Source organism: Aythya ferina (assembly GCF_964211825.1).
Source record: "Aythya ferina genome assembly, chromosome: 1".
Lineage (NCBI taxonomy): Eukaryota > Metazoa > Chordata > Aves > Anseriformes > Anatidae > Aythya > Aythya ferina.
In genome coordinates this window covers 146469377-146494408 of record NC_140296.1, presented here as the reverse complement: position 1 = coordinate 146494408, position 25032 = coordinate 146469377, and the positions used below count along the sequence as shown (strand labels likewise).

The 25032-nt window shown below is 44.6% G+C and overlaps 1 protein-coding gene across 3 annotated transcripts in view; it reads left to right on the top strand.

Annotated features, from left to right (window-relative positions):
- The first annotated feature begins 1418 nt into the window (after window positions 1–1418).
- Window positions 1419–25032, top strand: part of TMEM178B (transmembrane protein 178B) — a 213762-nt gene continuing 190148 nt past the window's right edge. For 2 of the 3 annotated variants that reach the window (XM_084507287.1, XM_084507285.1), the window contains exons 1-2: window positions 1419–1911; window positions 2048–3643. In XM_084507287.1, the coding sequence (XP_084363413.1) occupies window positions 3262–3643 (382 nt within the window). In that variant the 5' untranslated portion in view covers window positions 1419–1911; window positions 2048–3261. The remainder of the gene's footprint in view (window positions 1912–2047; window positions 3644–25032) is intronic. The other variant, XM_084507286.1, reaches the window with a different exon arrangement.

The following is a 25032-nucleotide window of genomic DNA, read 5'->3' as shown; positions in this document are numbered from 1 at the left end:
CAGAAATATGTTTGGCAAACGTAGGCTTGTGCCCTGTTCTTGTCCCCCAGCTTGGGACTTGATGCTAAAAATTAACAAAGAATTCCAGGTGCACTCTTGTCTCTGTATGGGCACAATGCAAGAAACCTGTGTGCCATCTTCTTCTTATAGGATCCTGGAGCTTTTTGACCACAAAGCTTTAAATTTTATCCCTGAACAGAAGACAACTATGGCTGCTCCAAGCCCATTATATATATATATATATATATATATATATATATATATATATATTTTATGCACTGGTATGTAGTTGCTTGAAAAATCCTGTTACAGAAGTTAATCTACCTGTGTCAGCTGTTGTATGCATATTTTTTTTTTAAGCCTTGGATCCTTAAAAATTTACCTTTGCTATGAACGGCAAAGGGAGGCTACTGCTAAAAATGTGAAGTGGTGCCCTGTTTCCATAAAACAATTATCTGGAGCTTTCCAGCTACAGTTAATATTCATAGCCTAACACTGAAATTTTGCAATTCGGCTGTTTCAGCAGATGTGTCTGATCACAGTGTCTGTGGTTGGGATGGATGACTGCCCCTTGTGAGCCTCTTGATCGTGCTAGGGGCTTGGACGATATGGTACACTTAAAAAGAAAAATGGAAAAATGGTTTAGTGGGAGAGGTGCCCTTACATAGTCAGAAATCCCAAATTACTTGGGACCTTGAGTACTGGGTTCCAGTACACAAAGAGCTTCTCTGTCCCCATTCTGTCCTCCCTTCTGTGGCGAACACGATTTGTGTGGCTAGGGCTAAGAGCCAGCACAACTCCAGCACTGCCCAAGAGGAACCACCAGCCCAGGGACTCCTGTCAGGGCTAGATTTCATTTTTTGGATGGCACAGTTTGGGCTGCAGGGGCCAAAAGTCAGTAGGATCCTGCACAGGTGTAGGTTTTTGCAGCACCCATTCCCGGGGAGGTACAGGGCTGTGGACCTTGTGGTGCAGCGGGAGTGACCGCGGTGCTTGCTGTGCGGCTGTGGAGCCTGTGGTGCATGGGAGCCAGCGCTGGGTGCAGTGGGGTCCCTCTGCCAGCTCCAGGATGCTCTGGTACCCAGGGAGGGGTGTGCCAGGACCCATGGCGTTTTGGTGAAAGGGAAACCATTAGGCTTATTTCCTTTTTAAACAGCACGATTTGGAGTCTGGAGGCCTCCATTTCTGGATCACACAGAATCCAGGTCCTGAATCCAGGGTCAGCTCACGCTTCGCGTTACATGGTAGGTGGGATTTTTTTTTTTTGGTGCAGTAAGAAACAGCTACAGTTGTCTGGGATTTGGGTGGCACAACGTAAGGTCTCGTGACCAAGAACGAGCAGGATCCAGTTAAATCCAGGTTTTACATTTTCCCCCTGTAAGAAAGTAAGGCTTCGACATTTCCTGTCTGCGAAGTGGTGCAGTTTATCTTTAAGGAGGCTAGAGAAATAAGAAATGAGTCTCACGTTGCACGGGTGACATCACTGGCTTTTGGCTCTGTGCTCTGTATTCTCTGTCTGTAGGCTTTAGCCAAGGCTGCAGGGCTGAGTGTTTGAACAAGGCAAGATTCCCAGGTGTACGGAAGATTGGATTCACTCTTATTTGGGTTAAAAAACGGTGAAATGAGATTTCTAAAGCTCACGGACTCCAGCTCGCCTTCTGTTGCTTTTGATTTCTACAAGATGGGTGAGTTATTCCCAGCAGAGAGAAAGGGAGTGGAAATTTAAGGAGCAAAAAAAATAATAAAATATGTCTGAATATATATCTGCTGATGCCGGGGATACGGTTCACATGAAGCTGCTGAGCTAAAACCCTCAGCCCCTACGTGGAGAGCAGGCCATATGGCAGAGAAATGGTGCAGACCGAAAGCTGTTGACAACTGTTAGGGGCTGCTTTCCCCTCCCCGTGTAAGGTGTGTAGCTTTTTTTCCTCCCTCCCCCCCCCCCCCCCCCGGTTTGTTTTGGTTTGATTTCCCCCAACCTCCCCTCCCCGTTCCCGAGCATCCTCTCAACCAGCCATCGCTCTGCCTGCCTGCCTTCATCTTGCAGATGGTTAACGTGCCCCTGTGTTAGGAAAACTGTGCACAACAAACCGAGGCGGCGGTGACGAAGGAAGAAGCCGTTCAGATACCGGCGGAAGGGGGTGGAAGAAGGATGCTGGGGCCGAGGACCGCTGCCAGAGCTGCCTAGCGGGAGGTGCACGCTCCCCGCTCCGTGGCAGCGCATCCGGAGGCCCCCGCGGCTCCCTTGGTGCCTCTCGCCCTGTCTGGGTGCAGACAGCTGCCGTGCTTGCTGCCACAGCAGGGATTTGGGGTGCTCGGGCTACGGCTGGCCAGGGAAGGGCTCGTTGCATGAGGCTGCCCTGATGCCAGCGCAGACAACGGGACCGGCCAAGTGAACGGCGAGGCTGGCAGAGAGGAGCTGAGGTGTCTCAGAGAGGAGCTGAAGTGTCTCAGAGAGGAGCCGAGGTGTCTTGGAGAGGAGCTGAGGTGTCTCGGAAGCCAGGATGCCGGCTGAAGTCTGCTAAGGGAGAAACCTGTGCATGCCTGCATTCCCAGCCACAGCCGGGGAGCTTGCGTTTCAGCCGCGATTTAAAGCAGCAGCAGCAGCAGCAACAACAGATTGCTCGCCCTCCTGCTCCCTCCCTTTCGACCCCGCTTTCAACCCAAGCCAGCGAGCGACCGTCCGGATGCTGTTCTTGCTGGGCTGCTGACAAAGACGAGGCAAGGCACCCCTCCTGAACCCGGGCCGGCCGCCTGCCTCAACGGGGGACACTGCTGCCTGGCGAACTTTTCTGTCCTGCGATGCTGGGCTGAAGCCCCAGGTCTGCAAGCCATCCCTCCCGCATCTCCCAGCTGGTCAGACTGAAAGAGATTAATGGACTGATCAAACAGCCGTAGCTTTCGAGCCTCGTCGTGGGGGGGGTTGCTCCTTCAGCCCCCGCAGCTCGGGTGCTCGTGGCGAGGCCAAGAGGACGCCTTTGTATAGGCTCGCTGGAGGTGGGAGGCTGTGTTTCCCCTCGCCAGGTCTCCTCCGCAGGGGAGCAGAGGCAGATGAGCCCCCAGGACTGCCCCCAGGGCAGAACTTTGTAGCGCTCCAGGCGTCCCCCCGCAGCGTGGATGTGAGCCGCACGAGCTGGGGATGTCTGAGGCAGCCTCTGCCGAGTGACACCCAGCAGCTGCTCCGCAGGATTTGGCGTGGCCTCACGCTCAAGGGCTTTGCCTGTTGTGAAGATGCCCATGGTGTTTCTGTGAAGCTGAGGCATGGCTGCTGGAAGGTTGCTGCTGTATGCTGGCCTCTCTTTAGCTCTGTGTGCCCTGGGCATGCTGGCTGTGGCGATCTGCTCTGACCATTGGTACGAAACTGACGCCAGGAAGCACAGGGAGAGGTGCAAGAGCATCACCACTAAGAGAAATGACCCTGGCTTCATATATAACTCCAACAACAACCTGCCTCTCAGGGCCAGCAGGTCGAGGTTGGACCGCTGGGAAGGGAAACTCCTCTTGGCAAGGAACAGGAGGCAGATCTTTGCCATGAGCGCAGTCGACGAGTGCAACAGACAGTACAACTCAACCAACATGGGGCTCTGGAGGAAATGCCACCGGCAAGGGTTCGACCAAGAGCTGGAGGAGCTGATTGCCAAAGGTAAGGGCTGTTTTTACCAAATGGATGTGCCAGGCCCTCCTGAGCTGAGTAGAGCCCTTTGGGCTCGCAGATGGGAGCGGGTGTCTCCAGCCAAGCCCCTCTCCTTGCGGAGGGCGAGGTGGCTTGGCTGGGCATTGCTCCCCACAGCATCAACAGGGCTGTTCCCCACAGGGTCTCCACTGCAGAGACGTGGGGCTGGGGAGCAAGCAGGCAGTGGGGTCACCCACTGCAGACACACCCCAGAATGTCTCTTGCCTGTCTCTGTCTCCCTAAGCTTATTGCAGTCTGCCCATCACCATGGCATCCGAATATTTCCCACGTAGTAGTAAAGTGCATTAATAAAGCAGACGCAGGGTATTTTTTATTTTATTTTTAGTTTGACCCTGCTGACTCAGGCAAAGTACATGTTATTTTATTGGAGGCTGCATGTGTCTGTATTTCATCATTCCCTTACCAAATGCCCCATCAGTCCGGAATTACACTATTTGTAGCGCTCACATGCAGGCATCTTCTGTCGTCAAATGGAGAGTAAACAAAGAGAAATGCTAAAAAGCGGGAGGAAACACAGCTTGCTGTTTACACTGAGCTGTTTTGGAATATCTTCAATGCCTACAAAACATTACATGAATTTATTGGGAGTGTTAGGAATCATTCTCTCTCAAAGTGGAGGTGCATCTGTTTGCCTGTAGCATTTTTGTGCTATTCTTTTCCTTGTCTTCTGCTCCTCCTTATTCTATTTTCCCCAGACATGCCAGTTCAAAATGATGGCCAGTTCACCTCAAATGTTTCTTTGATCTGAAGTGTATCAAGGGGAGATGTGCATAAAACCCTGTCTATACATCCCGTCTATGAAAGATTTATGTTTTTGCAGGATGTTTTTTGCAGGGGTTTCAGCTAGGGATGACAGCATCTTTGCTGCCCACAGCATGGTTACTCCATGCAACAGAATAACATTCCCCTCCCATGGTTCTTCTGTTGCATTCAGATGTTTCTCTGGAGATTTATTTCCATCACAGTGAAATCATTGCTTCTTACACTGGGCAAGCTTTAAAAATACTTGTTTTCTACGTGTATTCTCTGTCCCAAACTCCCTCGATAGCCCGTGTTCATTCCCTCTTCAGGCTCTGCATGCAGAATTATGCTTAAGGCTGATTACTCGCGGGGGATATACTTTCACATGTGTTTGCCAATGTGTACATCTAGTTCCGTACGTCTTACAAGGGAACCATGGAGGTTCATAGCACAGCATAGACCTGCGCTGAAGCCATGCACATGGGTGATGCGGTGGGGAACCTCTCTGTGTTGCCACTGACCCTTAATGTCCAGCTGCTATTTAATGACCTACATGGCATGAATTGGTGGCTTCAATCCTGCATGTAAGGGACAAGTGTCAGCGTCCTGGCACCTTGCTGCTTGTGCCAATGCTGAGGGATTCCTCTCCTCCACCTAGGTGAGGATGGGTGTGCTGGACCTGCTGTTGAGGGCTGGATCGCTGTGCCACATGTGCTTCCATGCTCGGGGCACAAACTGAGAATTTCAGCCTTGCTAGCAGGCAAACATTGCACCAGACCTCACCTTGGGCAAACAGTTTCAGTTACTAGAGAGGCTTTTCATCTTGAATTAAGTTAGAGTCATTCCTCTTCTACCACCTGCCTTGTCCTGGGTTCAGGGATGTGCACAACCCAGTGAAATTCCCTGGCACCAGGCTGTGTGTTAGAGCAGCTCTGTTCAGTGTTTGTGATGGAGACAATGTGGCCTCGCACACAGAGCTGGCTAAATGCAGGAGAAGATAGGCTTCATTTTGGAGGGAGGATTGTACTGCATGTCTCAGTCGTGATGAAGAGTGTTGCTTTGGCACCTCCAGGTTGAAACACAGAAGAGCAAATATAATGGCATTTGGTAAGATTCAGCTTCTGACTTGTTCAGAAATACAACCTAGGATAGCAGTATTGTAAGATTGTTTATCCACTTAAATACATGGCTAGATCAAAATGAATGGATTTTACTCTGCCTTCACCAAAAAATAATGTAAAATAATTGCCTATTAATAATGCTTGTATGCTGGAATCACTGAATTAGAAACCTGATATGTGTGTGCAGGAGCCATCTTTACAAGGGGAAGCAACAAGTGTTCCTGTTCCCACCTAAGGACAGACATCAGAAGTTTCAATCCACAGCTAAATGGTGAAAGTGAAATAAGTACATTTGGCACTGCTGTCAGATGTTGAGAACAGCTACAAGTCCCAGAGGAGGCAGGAGTTGGAGGTTCATCTCAACCATGCTTGTCTAGTTTTTTGTTCATGTCAGACACTCATATGGAGTTAGAGATTGCAGGGGTGGTGGTGTTTGGGCAAAACATACCTTGTGCAAACGTGAAGAACCACAAATATGCTGTACCTGCAGCCATCAAATACCCTGGCTGGGGTGCATATTCCTGCACAGAGGAAATATCTCTCTGGGTAAAGCCAGAGCTCCAGGGCAAATACCATGTAAGAGAGGATGGCATTGGTACACGGGCCTTTTACTCTCCATCCTCTGCTGGCTGTTAATTAAATCTGGTGCACCTCTTCCGGAACTGGATAAACCAATGAAGGTTCTGGCCCCAAATATTGCATATAATTCTATATGTAATTGAATGTGAAAGCTATTAAGGTTTTTTTCTTTTTTTACAGAAGCTAAGTGATCCATTTATTTAGAGACAGATCCCACACTTTTCCCTAGGCAAAACTTCCAGTTTTGAAAATGGTAGGTTTGTCTATCAAAGGATAATAAAAAAAATAGTCATTAAGAGCCTAACTAGCTTTGCAAATGTCCTGCAGTTATTCTGCTTGTGAACTCTGCTGAAATTAATACAAGCTGTAGGCAATGGCTCATGGCAAGATCAGGCCCTATGGTAGTTGGCAGTATTCTGATGCCAGTGGTTTTAAAAAACTGTTCTGTTTCTGAAGACTCTGGGTCACTTTTGTAATTCTATTCTGTATTTGTTAGTTTTACTTCTGGCAAATAAATGAAAACATTTATGTTGGATTTTGCTGGAAAAGCTGGAAACCCATTGCATCAGATTTCTTATGGATAGAGATAATACACACTATTGCGTATACAAAGTAGTTGGTTCCAGTTATAGTTTTCCTATCTATTTTTTATATCCCCATAGAAGCCAGGTGAATTTCAAAATAATGCAATTAGATAAATAGGCAATGAGTTAAAATATTTTTTTACAATCAAGCATACTCCGGGAGAGGCAGGCAGACAGAAGAAACCAAAGACCTGAAGAATATTCCAACACTGCATCAAAACTAGGCAATACGTTCTCTTTGTTATCAGAACTAAAAACAAAACAAAGCAAAACCGAACCATAAGAACCATAAATTCCAATCAATAAAGAGACCACTGGAGTCAAAAATGCAAACCCAGGGCCCAGTCTGGCTAACTTTTACTCACACGAATAATCTTTATGCCTATGAATGGGCTATTTGGACTGAGGGAAAGCAATCTTGTAAAGAAGGACCAGTCAAAAAGAAGAGGTTATGAAGTTGCTCCTCTGTTTCTGCCTTGGCATTTGATCAAGTCTTTTTGCATCCCAGGACCAAAATTTCAGTCTTGATCCCTGAAGCCCTGAGCAGCCAGGAAATGCTGGCCCTTGTTTTGTCCAGCACAATGCTTCAAGCTTCTTCTGATTCTCAGGCATCTGTACAGTCTCCTCAGTCAATTAAGTACCCCTGCTGCTTAATGCCCTTTTGAATATAGCGTTCCCTATATCCTGTTAGATCCACTGGCTTTCTGTTTGCCACTGAGTTCATAGCAAAAACAGCTATAGCCTACCAAAAAATCCCAGGGAACCAACCGCCTCCAACACTATGCACACAGAGGTTAGAAATGCAGGTAAGCATCCATTCATGGCAGGGGGAAGGCCGAGTTCATTTCCTGCCATGGCAATCTCCAGCTCACAGTGCCTTGCATACAACTCTTAGTGACCCCAAAAATAAACCTGCAAGCCACAGGGTCTGTCTGCATCATATGGCAATGCTGCTCAGATGCTTTCCTGCTCTAGCTGAGAAGGAAACAAGAAAGGATAAAAAGAAATTACATCGTTTAATTATAAAGGTACGATAAAGTACACAAAGAGGCTGCACAGTAACCAGAGACTGCTCCATTTTGACAATTACTGCTCAGAGGACCTTGCATCTCACTTCTGGAGGTCTGCCAGTTAAGCCTGCCTGGATGGGGCTCTGCTGCCTGCCATTGGAATCCAATTTTATCTAATAAAACCTTTACAGTGACCTTATTATTTCAACTCCCCTTTTACCTTTCTCCCTACCCCAAGGTCCATGGGAGCTGTAGTAAATCCTTTTTAAAAAACATTTTATTGCATGTATGCTTACACCCATGCCACCACTGGGAAAAAAAGAAAAAAAAAAAAAAAAAAGAGAAAATAAGAGAAACTAATTCCTGGGCAGCCTAACTCCACACCAAATAGTATGCAAGATTTCTGAGATGAAAGCCTTCTCTGTTCTGATTGTCAGATGCATGGCACAATTGAGGAAGAAAGGCTTAACAAGACTACTCCATCCGTCACTAGGGATTATTTATACACAATTGGAAAAGCCTGAAGAGAGGCTACGTGCAGCTATCTCTAGGAGTAAAAAGATTCCTTTTCGTACAACTGCATGCAATGCTACGAGCTTACCTTTCAGGTCTGTGGATTTAAGTTGTAAAATGTAAATTTTTGCCAGGCAAATTACAACAGCTGTTTTTTCATGTATCCTCCATACGTTTAAAGTATGTAAGTAAGCGCTTTGTTTATGTGTCTGAAATCCCACCTAATGTACTCATTATAAAAAGGACTTTATTGAAGCCTTGATTCTGATCCTAGTGAAGTCAATAGTAAATGTTTTATTGAACATGGTGATGCAGCAAGTTCAGGCCTTTAGTGTTTCCTTTGAGGTTAAAATTGTCCCCGTGAAGAAAGGCCAGCACAAGGTCTGTGCTCCATTCTGTCATACCGAATTTCATCTGGAGGGGTTAGTTAAAATTTAAGCAGGAAATAGGCTTTGAGTTGAATCTTAGGTTAACCAAGTATTTCGCCCTCACTGTTTTCAGTGATGCAGTTTTCTTAGTCTGTCGATGCAGATGGGAAATCAAATAACTGCATGTTTCCACAAATACAGGAAAGGCATTCTCTTGTTCAGAGATGTTCCAAAATCATTTAATGGATGAAATCACTGGTGTTTCATGCATGTGAGTTCCAGTAGGATTTGGCCCTTCCCTTTTTAAATAAGCAATTTTAATACATTAATTGCATCAAACTCAAAAAGCAGTTCGTTAAAAATTACCTTTACCAGAAGTAATGAGAACCTGACACATTCCTCTGACACATCTGAGATAATTAGTTTGATAATGCATATCTGCTAAAAATACTAAGAACATATATGTAATTTAACAGAGATGCAACTGTTTTTAATCATGCTCTTTTAAAGAGCAAATTTCAATCAAGCTGTTGGCTTTCAAGCAAAATTACCAGGGAAGATGAATGGAAATTTTGGCTGAGCAAAAATGATGGGCTCATGCCCTTCTCAACAGAATCTGATGTTTGCAGAGCTGCCTACGGGACTGCGTGCTTAATTCCTGTTCATTTAACTGAGCATCCAAATCCTTTTGAGTAATCTCAGCATTTTTATCCCTTTTGCCTATCCCATAAAAACTTCTTTAAAAGTGTGGGTAAAGATTTAATATGAGTGCCGTTGTGCTCTGTTTACTGCAGGAATAAACATATATTAAGAGAGTATTTACATAGAAATGAAATTACTTGAACTATTTCGTCAACTCCATTGATAAAAATCCATATTAATATTGCTTTTACTCATTGAAGAAGTCCTTCTGTGCACTCAGAATAGCTGTTCAAGAATGGCATGGGTTCATTAACTGTTGCAGAGCCAGTGAGCGTGTAAGAAGACTTTGTGTCTTGTAGGTTCTGCAAAAATAATGATAATCATTTATAATGTAAGTTACTTAATGGCTCATTGCTAATCAAGTGTTGCTGGAACTCTCGAGTACATATTCACCTCTTTAAAAGAAAAAGAAAGAAAGGGATTTTTTTATTGTTAAGGTATAAATAAATAAAGAATGTGCATTCTGAAATCCAAGTGCCCTTAACAGACCATTCAAAATAGCATCCACTTAATGGAAAAGAATATAAACCAACATATTTTCTCTGCAGGAGAGAAATCAGACTATAAAACGGAAATTTCCCCATTTTCTCTCTTATAATGCTTTATTCTTCCACAAATAAATATTCAGAGCTGTCCAGCTGATCCAGCTGAAGTCATAATCCTCTGTAGATAACTACCAAAATAGGTGAAAAGAGGTAGTGTTGGAGTTAAGACAGGGTTTACAGAGCCAGAATTCAGTCCAAGCTCTACCATAGTCTTTCTTCATGACCTGAGGCAAATGACTTAATCTCTTGTACCTCAGCTCAGTAGCAGTATAATGGGGATTTTGTTCATTATTATTAATACCAGTTAGACTTCTACCACAGGATTTATGAGCCTTAATCATGGATAAGAAATAACGGAACAGAAAAATGTCCCCGTCCTTTTGACATGTTGCTGCACTTTAAATAGTGGAGAGCAATGCAGCCTTGTGAGAGAGTACAAGGAGACGACAAGGTAATTATGTTCAGCATGACCGGCAGTGGTTTTAGAACACCAGCAGCCTAACCACATTTCTGTAAGCACCACGAAATGCGGGATTCCACGAAGGGTTGTAAAGAAGGGTAATGAGTAAGACGTGCAGATGTTTACAACATTGTCTTCCAGAGATTGAGGGATGGCATCAACAAAATCATGGGTCATGTCTTCTTGAAAAATTAATAAGTAGGTGATGGCGACTGACCTCTTTGGTTGACTGTAGGAAGAAGTTGACATTTCCTTAATGAAGACAAGTAGATTGCGCTAATGAGATAGATAGATATTGGGACAGCAGTCCAGGGCTGCTAAGAGAAATGACCTGGTCAGAGTGGCAGGCTTGGAAAAGGATATTTCTAGCAGCTTCCTGAATGGCTACACGAAGGGCAAGATCACATTTGTAAAGGTCAGAGAAAGAAATATTGTAGTAATAAAGACATGCAATGATGAAAGCCAGGATGGAAAAATAATCTGAAAACCTTACACATCCCTTGGATATACTGACATGGTGAGATACACAGAATGATGTTGCTCAAGTACACCAAAACAACAAGGAAAGTCATACATTTGGCTGTGCTAATCAAGAGAGGAATTACTGAAGATAATATATAGTAAAGAAGAAGGGATGAGAATGTTAGGAACTCAGTTTTAGCTATGATAAGTTTAGTTGGATATCTATGTCTCTGAGGGAGTATTAGAGAGACTGTGGGTATAGACACAAGGAGACGAGTTTGCGTTAGATGAGTAAATCTGTACAATGCTGCATGGATATAGTAGCGGAATCCATAGAAATTACCAAGGATGAAAATATAGAAGGAGAGAAGTCCCATGAACTTCACTGAACGATAGAGCTGGGAGAAGAAATGTGTCTTCTGGAGGGATGTTCAGAAGAAGCAGATTCAAAGGTGGTGTAGAAGAAGTGTATAATGTCTTGGTAGCTGATGAAACACACAACTCAGGTTAAAACAGCGTAGACTGCTGAGGGTAGTCATGCAGCAGCTGATGAGAACAGAGCATTCAGAGCATGCTGAAATTTTCACAGCCTAAGACTTGGGCAGCAGCAGGTTCAGTGGAGAGGAAGCTGCACAGAACTGGGGGGCTTAGTTTGGAACTGGTGGGGGGACTCCAGCTGGGGGTTGTACCTGGTGTGTTCAAGGAGGTTGGTGATGAAAGGAAGGAGAGAAAAAGACACAGTATTCAGAGAGGAAACTAAATGCTTTAAGGTGAAAAAATGTTTCAAGGTGAGAATGAGAAAAGAGATTGGATAGTACTTGTGTTACGGGAGCAGAGAGACCGAGGGGCATGAGAGGTCAAGGAGGAGAGAGAATGAGAGCACAGCAATGGCCATGAGGAAGGCCAGGAGATGAAGTGAGACTGACTCATTTGCAAATATGTGAAATGAAAGAAGATTACCTCTTAGGAGGTTTTTCATTTGTGGGAAAGAATGAGGAAGGAGTGGTAGGAGAGGAAGAGGAAACAGAAGGCAAAACTACTGGGAGAGGAATGTCATAGTCATTTTTCTCATGGAAGAACTGGATGAAATCCTGTGTAACAGCTGAAGCGGGGGCTGGAGGAGGTGGGAGGGTCTGAGGAGTGAGCCAAATGTGGCAAAGAGGTGACTATGACTGCCAGTCTGAGATCTAGCTGAGCTGAGCTGAGCTGGAGTAGTAAACCCAAGAGAAGAGCAGAACTACATGGGGGAACAATGCATTTGTAGTGGAGAAAGTTAGCCAGGTAGTGGGATTCCCGTTGGAGATGCTCTGTCAGAGATAGCAGAGAGCAGCCAGCGTGGGTCAATAGGGATTTGGGATGGCAGGGCAAAAGTAGATAGGGGATTGCTGAGTAAAATGTCTATGAATGGGAGTGCAGCACAGATCAAATCAGCATTTAAAGAAAGGAAAGAAATGATAAATAGGCTGATAAAGGCCTGAGAACAGGCCAGAAGTCCTTAATAGTGATGATCTGAGGTGACAGAAAGGCTGAACAAGCTTAGCATGGGGAGGTGGCTGATGGGTGTTGCAGAAAGAGCCCAGGCGAGGGGCCAAGAGGTGGAGCAGGAGGATCGGGGGAGACCATGGGGCCTGTTGTGAAGCCCAGGCCTGGGTTTTCAGCCACTGAGTAGGTCAAACAGGGTTATAGATTGAACGGAGGAAACAATAAAACATAAAGCTTAAGGGGCACAGAGGACACCCCATGGACTGTCTTCTGTAATTTGCCCTGCCTTCATGCTGTGAGTTCATCCCGTGTAACCTTACCAAGGCATCAGCGTGTGTCTCCCCAGCAGAAGTCAGTGAGTTTGTCCAGTGCTTGGGACAACTGCTCTTCGAGGTGGAACCTCCAGCTCAAATACGCAAATAATAACTACAAATTACAGCTATTTTCCGTAAAGGGGGAGGCACAGAGGGAGGTATTTCCAGAGCTGAGGGGCTTGTATAGAAAAGGTCTTTTATGAATCGCATGTATGGTGTACAGAAGAGGTGGTCACACGCCCCTGGAGCAGAGCTGGGAGGACCTCCCCGGTATCCCCATCTGCTTTCTCCAGCAGCTCTACCTCAGCCATCCCGAGGGACTTGGCACTCAGTGTTGGGAGGCAAGCTGGATGTCCTGAGCTGGGTGACTGTCCGCATCTTGTGCCAGGTGCCAGGGACTGCTCTCAGGCTCTGAAGCTCTCCATCCACCTCTGCCACCTCTCTGCAGTGTCAGTAAATGTCTGACCTGTTCCAAAGTGACTTGTGATTCTCTTTTAACATATGGATGCGAGCTGAAACACCATAAAAGAATGGATGTTCCAAGATGCCTGGTGTACACAGGTAATTGGGACCCATTAAGATACCCATCAGAGTGGGTGAAAGTCACTGAGAATTGCTTGTAAGAGCCCTTATGTAGTTCAGAGACCTTTTGTTGTTCCTGAGACATTTTAGAAAAGCTTCCTAAATGTATTTCTAGACTTTCTAATAGGATAAAACAGATATTTTAATTTTATTGGGTAATCAGATCTATTTGAAAAGATCTTTCTGCTTAAATATGAATGTACAATGCTTGTCTCTGTGTCTCTGCTAATCAATATGTATCTTTGAATATACAAAAATGCCTTTATGAGCACAAAATAAGATAAAAATATATTTTTGTAGATACTTTTGCCTGGGGTCATTTAATGACATAACAGAATCTAAAAACACAACACCAACAGCAATTTAAATCAGATGTTAAAGGTGTAAGTTAATGTCACTATGCTCATTTCGAAGGAGTGATGCTGATTTATGGCAGCTGATGATCCAATTGTTCTGCCTTAGGTACTTTGTTATTTCCCCTTGTGACAGTATCTGAATAGTACATGTCCTGATATTTAACCATAAAGGACTCCTGAAGAGTGGGTTTATCCCTGTTTTACACAAAGGACCATTGTCCAGTGATATAAACATATCCGGCAGGACAAAAGTTGGCACTGGACAGAAATTTCCCACTGTTAGTCTCTAAGTGCATGAGTTGGTGTTTTGTATTAAATTTCACCCCTTGCCTGCTCACCAGACCTCAAGATTACCCAGTTCTTCTCGATCATATTCCATAATAGTTAAAGAGATAGGGAGGAATGCTATACTGATCTGAGAGATAAAGTGGCCGGCTACCAGGAACAGGGGAAATGGAAAAAAACTCAAATAACTTAATGGGCTCAAATTGGGAAGCTGGATAATTTCCATCTCCGAGTACTGAAAGATGTGGTATGTGACATTGCAAGTCCAGTAAAAAGGATTTTCAATAAATCTGTCTAATTAAGATGGTACATTAGGAATGAAAAGTAGCAAATCTATATTTAAAGAAAAGGGAAAAAATTGTCTGGGCCACAGAGGACCTTTTAGTTTGATCACAATAATACTAAGCAGAGTTTAAAGGAAGTTCTAAGGGAAAGATGAATTAAACACACGCAGGGGAAAGAAATACACATGCAACATACGTTTTTCTATGTGAAGTGTGCCAAACTACCCTGATATATTTTGCCAGGAAGATAACTGGTTTTCCAGGCAAAGAAATGCAGTAGAACTAACATATTGGGATTTGAGGAAAGGATTTTATATTCTGCCCCTGAGGAAACAATTCATTACAATGTTAAGGTAATTAGCACACAATTTGCAGTGTGCTTAAGGAACTGGCTGGAGGAAGCCAACAAGTGCAGAGAGAAGGAGCATTAAGACAAAGGCAGGTCCAGACTAGAGTTCTTGAAGTAGGGGACCAACCTCATTTAACAATGTCACTAATGATACCGGAGCAGGGTCTTTAAGGGGAGGTGATTGCTGTCATTGGTCTGGGCAGAACTAGAAAGATGCTTGCTGCTGACACAAAAACGTGGCACCGCCAAGGGAAAGAAGGCCTGGAATATTATGTATGGAGAACTGGGTAATCCTGAGGACAGGGTGGTAGAAAAGATGTGAAATTTAATAATTAAAAAAAAAAAAAAAAAAAAAAAGTGTCATGCAGTTAGAGAGAAACAATATGATGTTTCTTTTCAGTGTGAATGTTTGCACCAGAACAGTGTAAACCAGGACAGGTTTACATTGTTGGACAAATACCCTCTGTATTGCATACTGAAATTCTTGTCCCCCAGACATTTTGACTGTGGGGGTTCAGGTGGCTTCCTATTTGCCCAGGTTCTGCAGCAGGATTCCTCTGAAGGTGGGAAAGGTGCATGCCTAAATTCATCCAACATGCAGGTGGGCTGTGCCTGTGGAGCACAAGTTACAGTTGACAAGGATAAGGGCGTCATCAGTGTGTGCTTGTCCTTAAGCATGAACACAGAACAGTAAAGCTGTGACCAGGCAGGTGTGGTCAGATATTTCAAGTAGGGAAACCTTTAAGTTATGGGCAAGGCGTTAATCAAACCTTTTCTGTTATAAACTTCACTATTATTGTCAACCACCTCTGAGAAGGACGAATTCAAACTGAGGCAGGTCCAGAGTGAGGTTAATAGCATGAGGAGAGGGATGAAAAATCTATTTTACAAATACAAGTGTTATCCAGAAGAAATAGGGTTGAACATAGGAGGGGGGAAGATGTGTTTAAGCTAAGGACAACCTTAGCAGAGAAAACATTGTGTGTGAGGGCCATGAATACATGTAGAGGCTGAAAGCTGTGCTCATGTGGGATCCTAGAAGAAGTGATGAGGGCACAGCACTCCTAACAGGTTTTAAGGATGAAGATGGGTATATTTAGGAGGAAGGATTATATGATATTCTTGCCTGCTATGCAAGAAAAATGAACACAGACAGTCCCTTCTAGCGTTGTGTCCTTGTGAAGCATGTCACAGGACTGAGAAGGATTAATTTGTTATTACTATTAATTCCCCCTTTTTCCCCAAGGAAGAGCATATTCAGCTCTATGTCAAGGGGGACCTGACGGAAGGAGTGTTTTGTCACCAGGCTGTCTGACACCAGCCGTGGTTGTCTGGTGAGAGGGAAGGGACCCAAGACAAATCCAGCCGCACCATCCCAGCAGCTTTGTCTCCTTCACCTAGGTCTGAGCTGCACTTCATTTCTTCCCTGTGACACCCCACACGTCCGTGAAGGACTGCAGATGAGGCCTGTGTGCACTTAATGCGCATTTTTCATATCTTTCCTTTAGATAATGCAGTTAATAAGGTCTTTGTTTCCTGGCTCCCTCATCTGCTTTCATCTTGTATTGCCTTAGCTCAACAAGAGCAAAGTCCTGTTAGATTCTCAGCCATTTGTATTCATAAGCCAGGGGAATGCAGAGCCTTCAACTTCTTCATTTAAATAGTTTATATAAAATAAAATAGAAGCTATGGTATTTATGTACTATATTTAAACATTCAGGATTGCTGGCAGCAGTGGAATTATACTCTTATTTGCACATATTTAAATTACCATGAAATGTGTATTTCAGTTCACAAAAACGTTCAGCCATTTGGCTGGCGATGCTGGGTTAGTTTGCATGTAGTGGGAAGGGTTTTGTCACGGGATACACCAGCTAATGGCACCTGCTCCTGGGTGTTCCTGCACCTGTGTGTGCAGCAACAGACCACAATTCTCACACATCTCAGGGAAAGGGAATGGAAAGGCCCCACAGAAAAAAAAATAAATAGGAAAACATCATCTGGGATAGCATTTGGGGACACTATTTAGTTCCCCCCAAAAGTGGAATAATGCTCTGTCAAACAGGATGGAGCAAGACAAGCTGGGATGCTCAGCATGGCTGGAGTTTTGGGGAATCCTGCATGAGAATGTTACCTACCTCTGTGCCTAAGCACCCGGAGAAGAGGGATTATACTGATGGTGGATCAGAGAAGGAGTTTTTATTTTCCACTTTTGTTGAGGAATGACCACAGCCTTACGAGGAGCAGATCCCACTCTGCTCCAGAGGAACTGGAGAGTGTGGTGGGTGGCAGAGGCCAAGAGGGGGAGACTGGAGGTTTCTGGTGTCACCTCTGTGGGCACATCACATCTGTGGGGATGGCTGGATGTGAGGTCCTCTGCCAGCCTGCTGAGCTGTGTGGATGTCAGACACCTCACTTGTGGAAGCCCTGTGTGTGTGGCAGAGGATGCTACAGTGAGCTGCTCTGTGCCGCTGAGAGTTTGCCACAAGGGTTCTCTGTGCTCATTTATGCAGGCTTGAGCTGTCTGTCCCTTTTACGTGAAATGGTTTTTCATATCCAAGAGGAAAGAGGACTGCTTTGTACCCAGTATCCCAAGGAGACTCCAGTTTTCAAATGCCATTCATTGTAATCCACTGATCCCAGTGGGAAATGGGGATGTAGCCGCAGACTCACAGAGGTGTATCAGGTTTGTGGGGATGGGAAGGTTGCAGTACAGTCTTGCACTGACCACTATCAGGTCCCTGTTTCCCAGTGATGAAATGGCTGCGGACTGGGCTTGCGCAGCATCTTAGCCTCAGGACTGTGGAACCTCTGTCTGGGGAAACCACAGGGACTTTTTCCAAATCCAGAAGAGATGTTCTAAAAGGAGCTTTCGTCAGAAAAAGTGGGGCAACTTGTTTAGGTGTCTTAAAGAGAAGGAGGGGGAGGCTCCTTGAATGGCTGGAGGGAGAAGAGGTGTACACCAGCACAAGGTCAGGCCTCACAGTGACAGTGGCAGCACTGCAGGGGTGGCTTCGGCCTTCCTCCCACCACCTCCCTCTTATCCTTGCAGTGAGGAACCCAGTCCTGTGCTCACCGGTGTCCCCAGCACTCTGCCACACCAAAGCTTGTGGCAGATCTTTCCTCCTCGTGTTCATCAGTTACTGTTAGCATCCTGCCTGTGACAGCAACTAATTGTGTTGTCAGTGCCTTCAGATGAAGAATAAGCAGCAGGAGCAGATGAACTCTTCAGCAGCAAAGTCTTTCCTTGTGCATGTTTCTAAGAATACCACTACAATGAGACAGAAAGGGGAAAGAAGCAGGATTTCTCTTGGCAGAAAGTTGCCTGCAGTGCCCCAGCCCTGCTTCGCCTGCTGCCAGCCTTCCTTTGAGCCAAGGGCCTGGGGCATCTCAGCCACCTCTGCGGCACTTCGTTTGGTAGTGTTACCATATTTTGGCTGGAGTGAGGTTCTGGAGTGAGGTTTTTGTCTGGTGGGATAAGGATGACGTGTAGGACACATCTAAAGATTCTCCCCCCTTTCAGTGTAGTTCATTACATTTTGGGAGTTCCTGGGCCTGCATTTTGAGGGCGGTTATTTGGTCGCTGCGGTGTGATGGGACATTGTATCTGTCAAGTAGAAAACCGAGTTGTTTGGATCTTCATCTTGGGTTCCTATCTGTGCTAAAACACCAGTTTAATCTGTACCCTTCTGTCAGGACAGGGGTGTATCACTGTGTGGCCCTGGAGGAGGCCACAGAAAGTTTCTGGTAGATGTAGTGGCCCCTGGTCAGTGAACAGGTGGGAGTCCTTGGAGCTTGGCTCTTGTGTCCTGGGCCCCGTCAACGTGACAGTATATTAACCCTGGATATCAGGGTCCACAGCCTGGGCTGTGCAATCGTGCAATTTCACATCCGTAGCATTTATCACTGAACCTGCCCCTTGAGGCAGGTCAGCGCTCCTGAGTTGAAGCTTTCATTTGAGAAAGTTTTGCTATCCATCACGGTTATGACAATGACCTTCAAAGTTGACATGCCAGTTTAGAAATCTGGTGCACAGATATTTGAGCCAGAATGTAGAAGGAACCTGTAAAAATCTGATTGTGGATGGAGGAAATTGGTCAGGAGTCCTCTCTGTAGTCATTAACAGTTTCTTTCACCATCAGCCTGCTCCTTTTCAAAGGCTAATATCAATTATTTTTCCTTTGTTTCTGAGGGCCTGGGAGCTGGGAAATGACTCCTCTGACATTTCAGCATATTGCTGTAAAGGATATGGAGAAAATATTCACATGAAACATGTAAGACCTAGAATTTACCATCACAAATGCCAACCTGGTTTCAAAGGATTTAGAAATCATATTGTCTTCCATGCTGTTTGATATTCTTCTATTGATATATTGTCTTTGTAGCGTTTTCATCTACTAATTGATGTGTGGCTCTATACGCTGGCCTTTTAGCTGTGCTCAGATTTTATATCAGACACAGAACTTTGTTTACTCATGAATCTCGTGGTCCTTATTAAAGGGTTAGGAAGGTAGGACAGAGGTACATTTGTAGTTCTCATGGCCTTAGAGGTAATGTTATTGAAATGAAGCAGAGATGTGTGCCTGAGCATCCAGGCAGTCTGAAAAAAATAATAAGGAGATCACTGGAGTCTGTGGTTCACCTCACTGGAGCACTGCATTTCAAGCCAGAAGGTGACAATTCAACTTCAGTGATGAAGGGAAGGTCAGTGTGGGAATTAAGTTGCTGGGGCTGAAGGCCTGAAGCTGTGTAGCAAAGAAAACAAAGACAAAATTAGAGGAGACTCACACAAAGAGAGAAGAGGAAGAAGAGAAGGGAAACACCAGTGAGCTGAGACAGCAGGGGCTAGAAGGGGAGCAGGTCTTTTGTTGAGTATGAAGGCTAGGATTTGGCCTTGAACAAATATTGAAATTATAGCAGCTACATAAAGACCATGTTTCCCCTTTGGCTCTTAGCAAATGGCTGTGCTGATGGCATGTTTGTGGGAGGTATGAGAAGATCCTGAACTCCAGCCTTGACTATGAACTGGATGTACCATGAGATTTCTCCACCAGTGATGCCCTTGGGTGCCGAGAGCACCCTTGCTGTAGGATGGGCAAGAAGACAGCAGTTACTTCGGCAAACTATGAGCAACCTAGGGAATCTTGAAAGGGCAATTTTACCTTCCACTTATGTCTGTGTAGAGCCTCCTTTGGGGCAGGTCTTCCCGTAGAGCACTTATGATCAAGTTTTCCTCCAGAAACTGAAGCAGGAACCAAAATCCTTTGGAAAGCCCTGCATATAAATATCTTGTTTAGTTAGTCTAATAAAGGTATTACTAACAGTGCTGCTTTGAGGATTTATTGGGGGATTTCAGTAAGACAGTGTTAGTGGTGGAATTATAGTCATTCTCTGGTAAGACCCTGTCAATGCGAGAGAAAATAACGTTGATCCAATCAGAGATATTTTGCAGGATCAATGTAATATTCCTCTGCGTAATCACAAATGAAGGATTATAGGCCTGTACTGGGAGTGACAAAGGATCACTTGACAGATCACAGCCTCATTTGTTCTTGATGTTTTAACTAGTAAAATATAGGTGGTTTTTAAAAGTGTGCATATATAGCCCCGTATCTTGAATAAATCTAGGTTCCTTCAGGCCATAAGCATGAATTCCAGCCTACTGCTTTAAACAATATTTTGGGTTACATGCTGTTTTCCTAACTGAGCCACACATTGTGGTGTGACCTTGAGACAATTTCCCCACACCCAGGACAACCATGTGCACAGAAGGGGAGAGGACACATCAACACAGGGCACAGACCTTACTGCCCACTAGCCTGATAATGTTAGAGGCCATCCAAAGCACTACTTGTGCTTTCAGATGACTTCAGCTGCAGCGCTGCAAAAGTTATTTGGGGAAGGAAAAACAGCTATTACAAGTGACATGTAAAATTAGAAGGGATACAGCGCTGGTGAAAATGCAGCAGGGGTCAGCCTGTTTCCACCAGGGGCTGGGATAGATAACTGAGCAGCTCCCTTCTGCCACCATGGGCAGGACACTGCCGGTACCAAGGCACGCAGTTTTGCCAGAAAGGCTGTGACTAGCATGGGGTGTGTGTAAGGAAAGGAGAGGACACAAGAGCCTGTTGGAATTAATCCCCTCACAGGAGCTCAGACCATGGGCAACTCCATGCTGTTCTGCTGATGGACACTTTCATAGGACCTGGTAATTCTGCCCTGGGAAGGCACCACGGGTCTGTCACCATGGGTGACACTGACACCATGGCTTGCCAACATCATGAGGTGCAATATTTTTTTGTTTCTTCCCACCTGGAATAACCAGCGCTTAGTTTGCTTCTTCAAAATGCAGCACCGAGGAGTAATCTGTTGGAGCATCATTTACAGTATCAGCGCTGGCCACCACAGCCCTTGGATGTATTTATATCCTCGTAACTCATGACTGCCTGTCAGTTGTTCTGTTGGTGAGCCTGTAGGAAATCCACGTTAAAAGAACGTTAGGGGTTCTGACTTAAACCTAGAAAAGCATGAAAAATCAGAGTAAATCCATGCTGATAGTCTGTTCGTCATTGCGTGAGTTCAGGATGGACTCTTATGCTGGATTTTCACTCTTAACTCTCAGCATCCTGGCTCTGGGAGCCTTCTCAGATCATTGGTATTTCTGGACTGTGCATATTTCCATGTTAGTGGATGCATAGGCATATGATGAGCATGCGGGTGTAATTTGCATTTTAAAATAGTCTTAAATAAGCTCTCATGTCTGCAGCTGGGCTTTGAGAGGATCATGTTCCCTGGAGTTAGCCCAGGGCAATGTGCTGAAGATCACACATTGCTTTTACTCTGTTCTTGCTCAAGCAAAACTGCTTTTAAGTCCGGGGGAGCAAAGTCGCTCTCGCTGACGCTGGAAGCAAGCATGGCTTGGACTTCAGTGGGACACAGATTTTGCTGAACATTAATGTTTGCTTATGAGAAGACCTGAGGAAAAAAATGGAGAAAGGCCTTCTGGACTAAGCTTCCCAGGGGTTTACAAATCACTTCTTGCACAGGTTCACTGCCATGCGAGTCCCTTGAAATATTTCCTGGAGTTGAGCAGGAGGTTTGCCTAGAGAAAATGACCTACATACAAGGCAAGCAGCATGTAACACTTGCAGTTAACATCGTATTTGTTGGTGTAATAAAAGCATGTCGACAATGCAGTCTTGCCAAATTCCCCTTGCTTATTTGGCTGGGATATGTATATTTTCCTGAGGAGGGCATAAAATGATGTTCATTTGTTTCCTTACTACGCTCTTGGCAAGTGAGTATATTTTGTGCCCGGGACAATAAATTTCCAAGTGAATTTCTCAAGGCCATTACTCTGAGCCACTATCCAAAACAGTCCAAAGAAAAATAATCGGAGACTCTGTATCAATTCATATAACTACCTCTACAAAGAAAATGCTGAATCTTTGCTTAAATAGTGCGGTATGCCTCAAACATCCGTGCCTCTGCAGAACTTGATTCCTCTGGGAAAGCTGCAGAAGGTGATGTTCCCGTTCAGACAGACAACGTCACTCACAGATAAGTAACGCAGATCTTCCCTGGTGCACACTGCAGCGACCAAATCTTTCCTATTGTGTCACGCCTGTTACATTTTTTTTTTTTTTTTTTTTTCCCAGTGGGATTTGCAATCACAGCGAGTCACCTTGCATGCTGACTTGTACCCTAAGCAACTGAACACGAGTGCAAGGCTTGGGTGAGATGTGGCTGGCTGCAATTAAGTGCAGCCCATTAGCGAGCAGGTGAGGTCAGGACTTTCCTTTGAAAACCCTTTGGGGATGGATTAGCCAGGCTGCTGCCCAGGCTGGAGAAGTGTACCATGATATTCATGTCACTGGAATCTTTACATCCATCACTGCAGCATCTAAACACAGGCGTGCACATCTCCGCTAGGTAACACAGCTCGGAGACTGTCTGGAATAGATAAGGCACCATGTATTATTAATGACCCAATTGAAGTTTCTATAGTAGTATTTGTACTATGCCCTCTGCAGCTCGATTCCCCTCTTCTTTTTTAAATCTCCCTTTGAATACGACGATTTATTTTGAGCTGCCTGATGCCACCCAAGCTGGAGGAGCCGAATTCCTGTTTCAGGCAGCCAAAGTTGGCTGCGGGCTTATCCAGCAAAATGGACGTGTAAATCAGCAAGCGCTGCAAGAGGAGCACTTAATTGAAGCTTTATCAAGGGCCTGCAGAGCTGACCTCCGAGCAGCCGGCTGGACCGCAGCTGGGATGGGCAGGAGCCAGCAGCCGTCGCTGATGACTAAGGCCGTGTGCGCAGAAAGCATTTACTTGCACAGCTCGCCTGCTTTACCCACGGGTGGCGGAGCACGGCATAGCTAGGGGTGACTTAAATTGTTTGGTTTAACTCACTTAAATTGCTCCGTTCAGCAGAGATTCATAGCTCGAAGAGCACTTTGATGGCTCGGGAGCTGCGTGTGCCGGACTGAAGCTAACACCAGGCTGCGGACCATGGGGGTCAGGGTGGTGTGAGGGCGATGTCAGAGCACACGGTGGTGTGATGGCATGGGCAGATGGAGAAGTTTTGTTTTTCTCACTGGTCTGGCACTGAAATAGTTGATCTGGGCTGTTTCCTGTCCATTCTGCAGGAGCATCTCTCTGTCCTGCATCTCTGCAACTGCAGAGACAGGCAAATACCAAAAAATTCTAGATATTTGTCTATTGAGAAATGGACACCACTGAATGATGCAAGCGGGCTAAAGAAAAGCCTACTAAAGCCCTGGAGGTTGAAGGCAGAAGGAGAAAGAACCGCGTGACATTTCACAAAGCTGGAAATAATGAAGGACCAAATTAATTTGGCGATAAAGCTTAAACAATCTAACAGATAATTGGGAACTCGCTGACAACATTTTACTACACGTCTGCAAGAAGCTGTGGTGCCAGATATGAGAAAGAAGACCATATTGTTAAAACCTACAATAACTGTGCTATGAGGGGAAGTAAAAGTAGCAGGAAATAAAAATTGTGAATGTGCCTGTTCTCACAGGCAGGTAGAAGAAAGGGGGGACATGCTGAAATATTAAGAAATGAGAAACTCAGAATTGTAAAAACTAAGTGGGAGAAGAAGTGCGAGAGAGGAAAGCTATGTCTAGCAGAGTTAAAACAGGAAACTAACTGCCAAAATCTATTAAACAACAGATATTTCAAGTAAATCATTATTATATACGCTGCAATAGCAAAGGATATTAATGACAGAAATGCTAACAACAGTATTTGTCTTTTGCCAAATGGAAATGATTAAAAAAAATAATGTGGAAATCAAAGATATTTTTAATAATTATTTTTATTCTGTTTCTGGAAAAAAGCTAGATGAGTTATTCTCGCCATCTGATGACAACAAAATACTTTCTTCTCCAGCAGTAATTTAGGCTGTCAGAGCGCGGTTAATAAAGTCAGTCATTTTAATTTAATAGATCTGAATAATTTGATACCAAGTGTTCGAAAAGAGCTGGCTAAGGGTATTTCCAGGCTTAATTCATACAAATGGTGATTTTCAGGATTTGTCAGGATGCTGGTGAAATGTCAAAGACCTAGGAGAAAGCTGGCGTTACTCAGACTCTTGAAAAGTGTAAATAGAGCAATATAACAAAAAAAGTAATGTAGAAGCTGACATAATTAATTAATTAATTCATAAAGAGTTAAATGCAGATATGCTAACTAATGCTAATCAACCTGCATTTATAACAATAAATCTCATTACACTAATTTTTGTTGATAAAGGCACGGGTGTTGATTGAATATTCCTTCTCTTCTTTCAGGCACTTGACTCAGTACCAGATGACATTTTGATTAATAAGCTACAGAAATCAACATGACGCACATTAAATGGATTAAAAAGCTGTCTGAATTGCAGAGTTTAGAATGAAATTTTCTGTAGACATAAAACAGATTTCTAGCGGGCTGTTTCAGGTAACAGCTTTTTGCATTAGGCTTGTCACCATTTCTATTGAAGACCTGGAAGAAAACATGATGGAGTTACCCATAAAGCATACTAAAAACAGTTTTGGGAGTGATAAATAATAATGCAAACCAGGTTATTCATTGGAAGTGGTCTGGATCTCTTTGCAAAGCGGACAGAAAGAATATGTATTTTAGCTCCATCTGTTTGGGGCAGTGGGATGTCGCAGAGAGAAAACTGATCTGTCCTAGCATCTGTACTGGATGCAAATCATGCACCTTGGCTGTGCCTCTGACAACATGTCTCGGTCCACAGCTGGCCCAGACATGATCCCAAGGCTGAAGGAGCTCAGTCAGCGGAGTTTAGCAAAGGGAAGTGATTAAGGAGGTATTGGGGAGGCACTGGGGAGGCAAGGACAATCCCCAGACATGGACTGTATATCTCGAAACAAGACACTGAAACTCATGATAAGGAAGCAGCAGACGGACAGAGAAACAAACGTAAGGACTATAAATCTCAAAACTGGACATTGGAATTCATTATAAAGATACAACAAACGGAAGAATTAGCAACAACCAGCTCTTGCAATTAAGAAACCTGCCAATTCAGCAAATTCCTGACCAAAGGTGAAAAGTACACTGT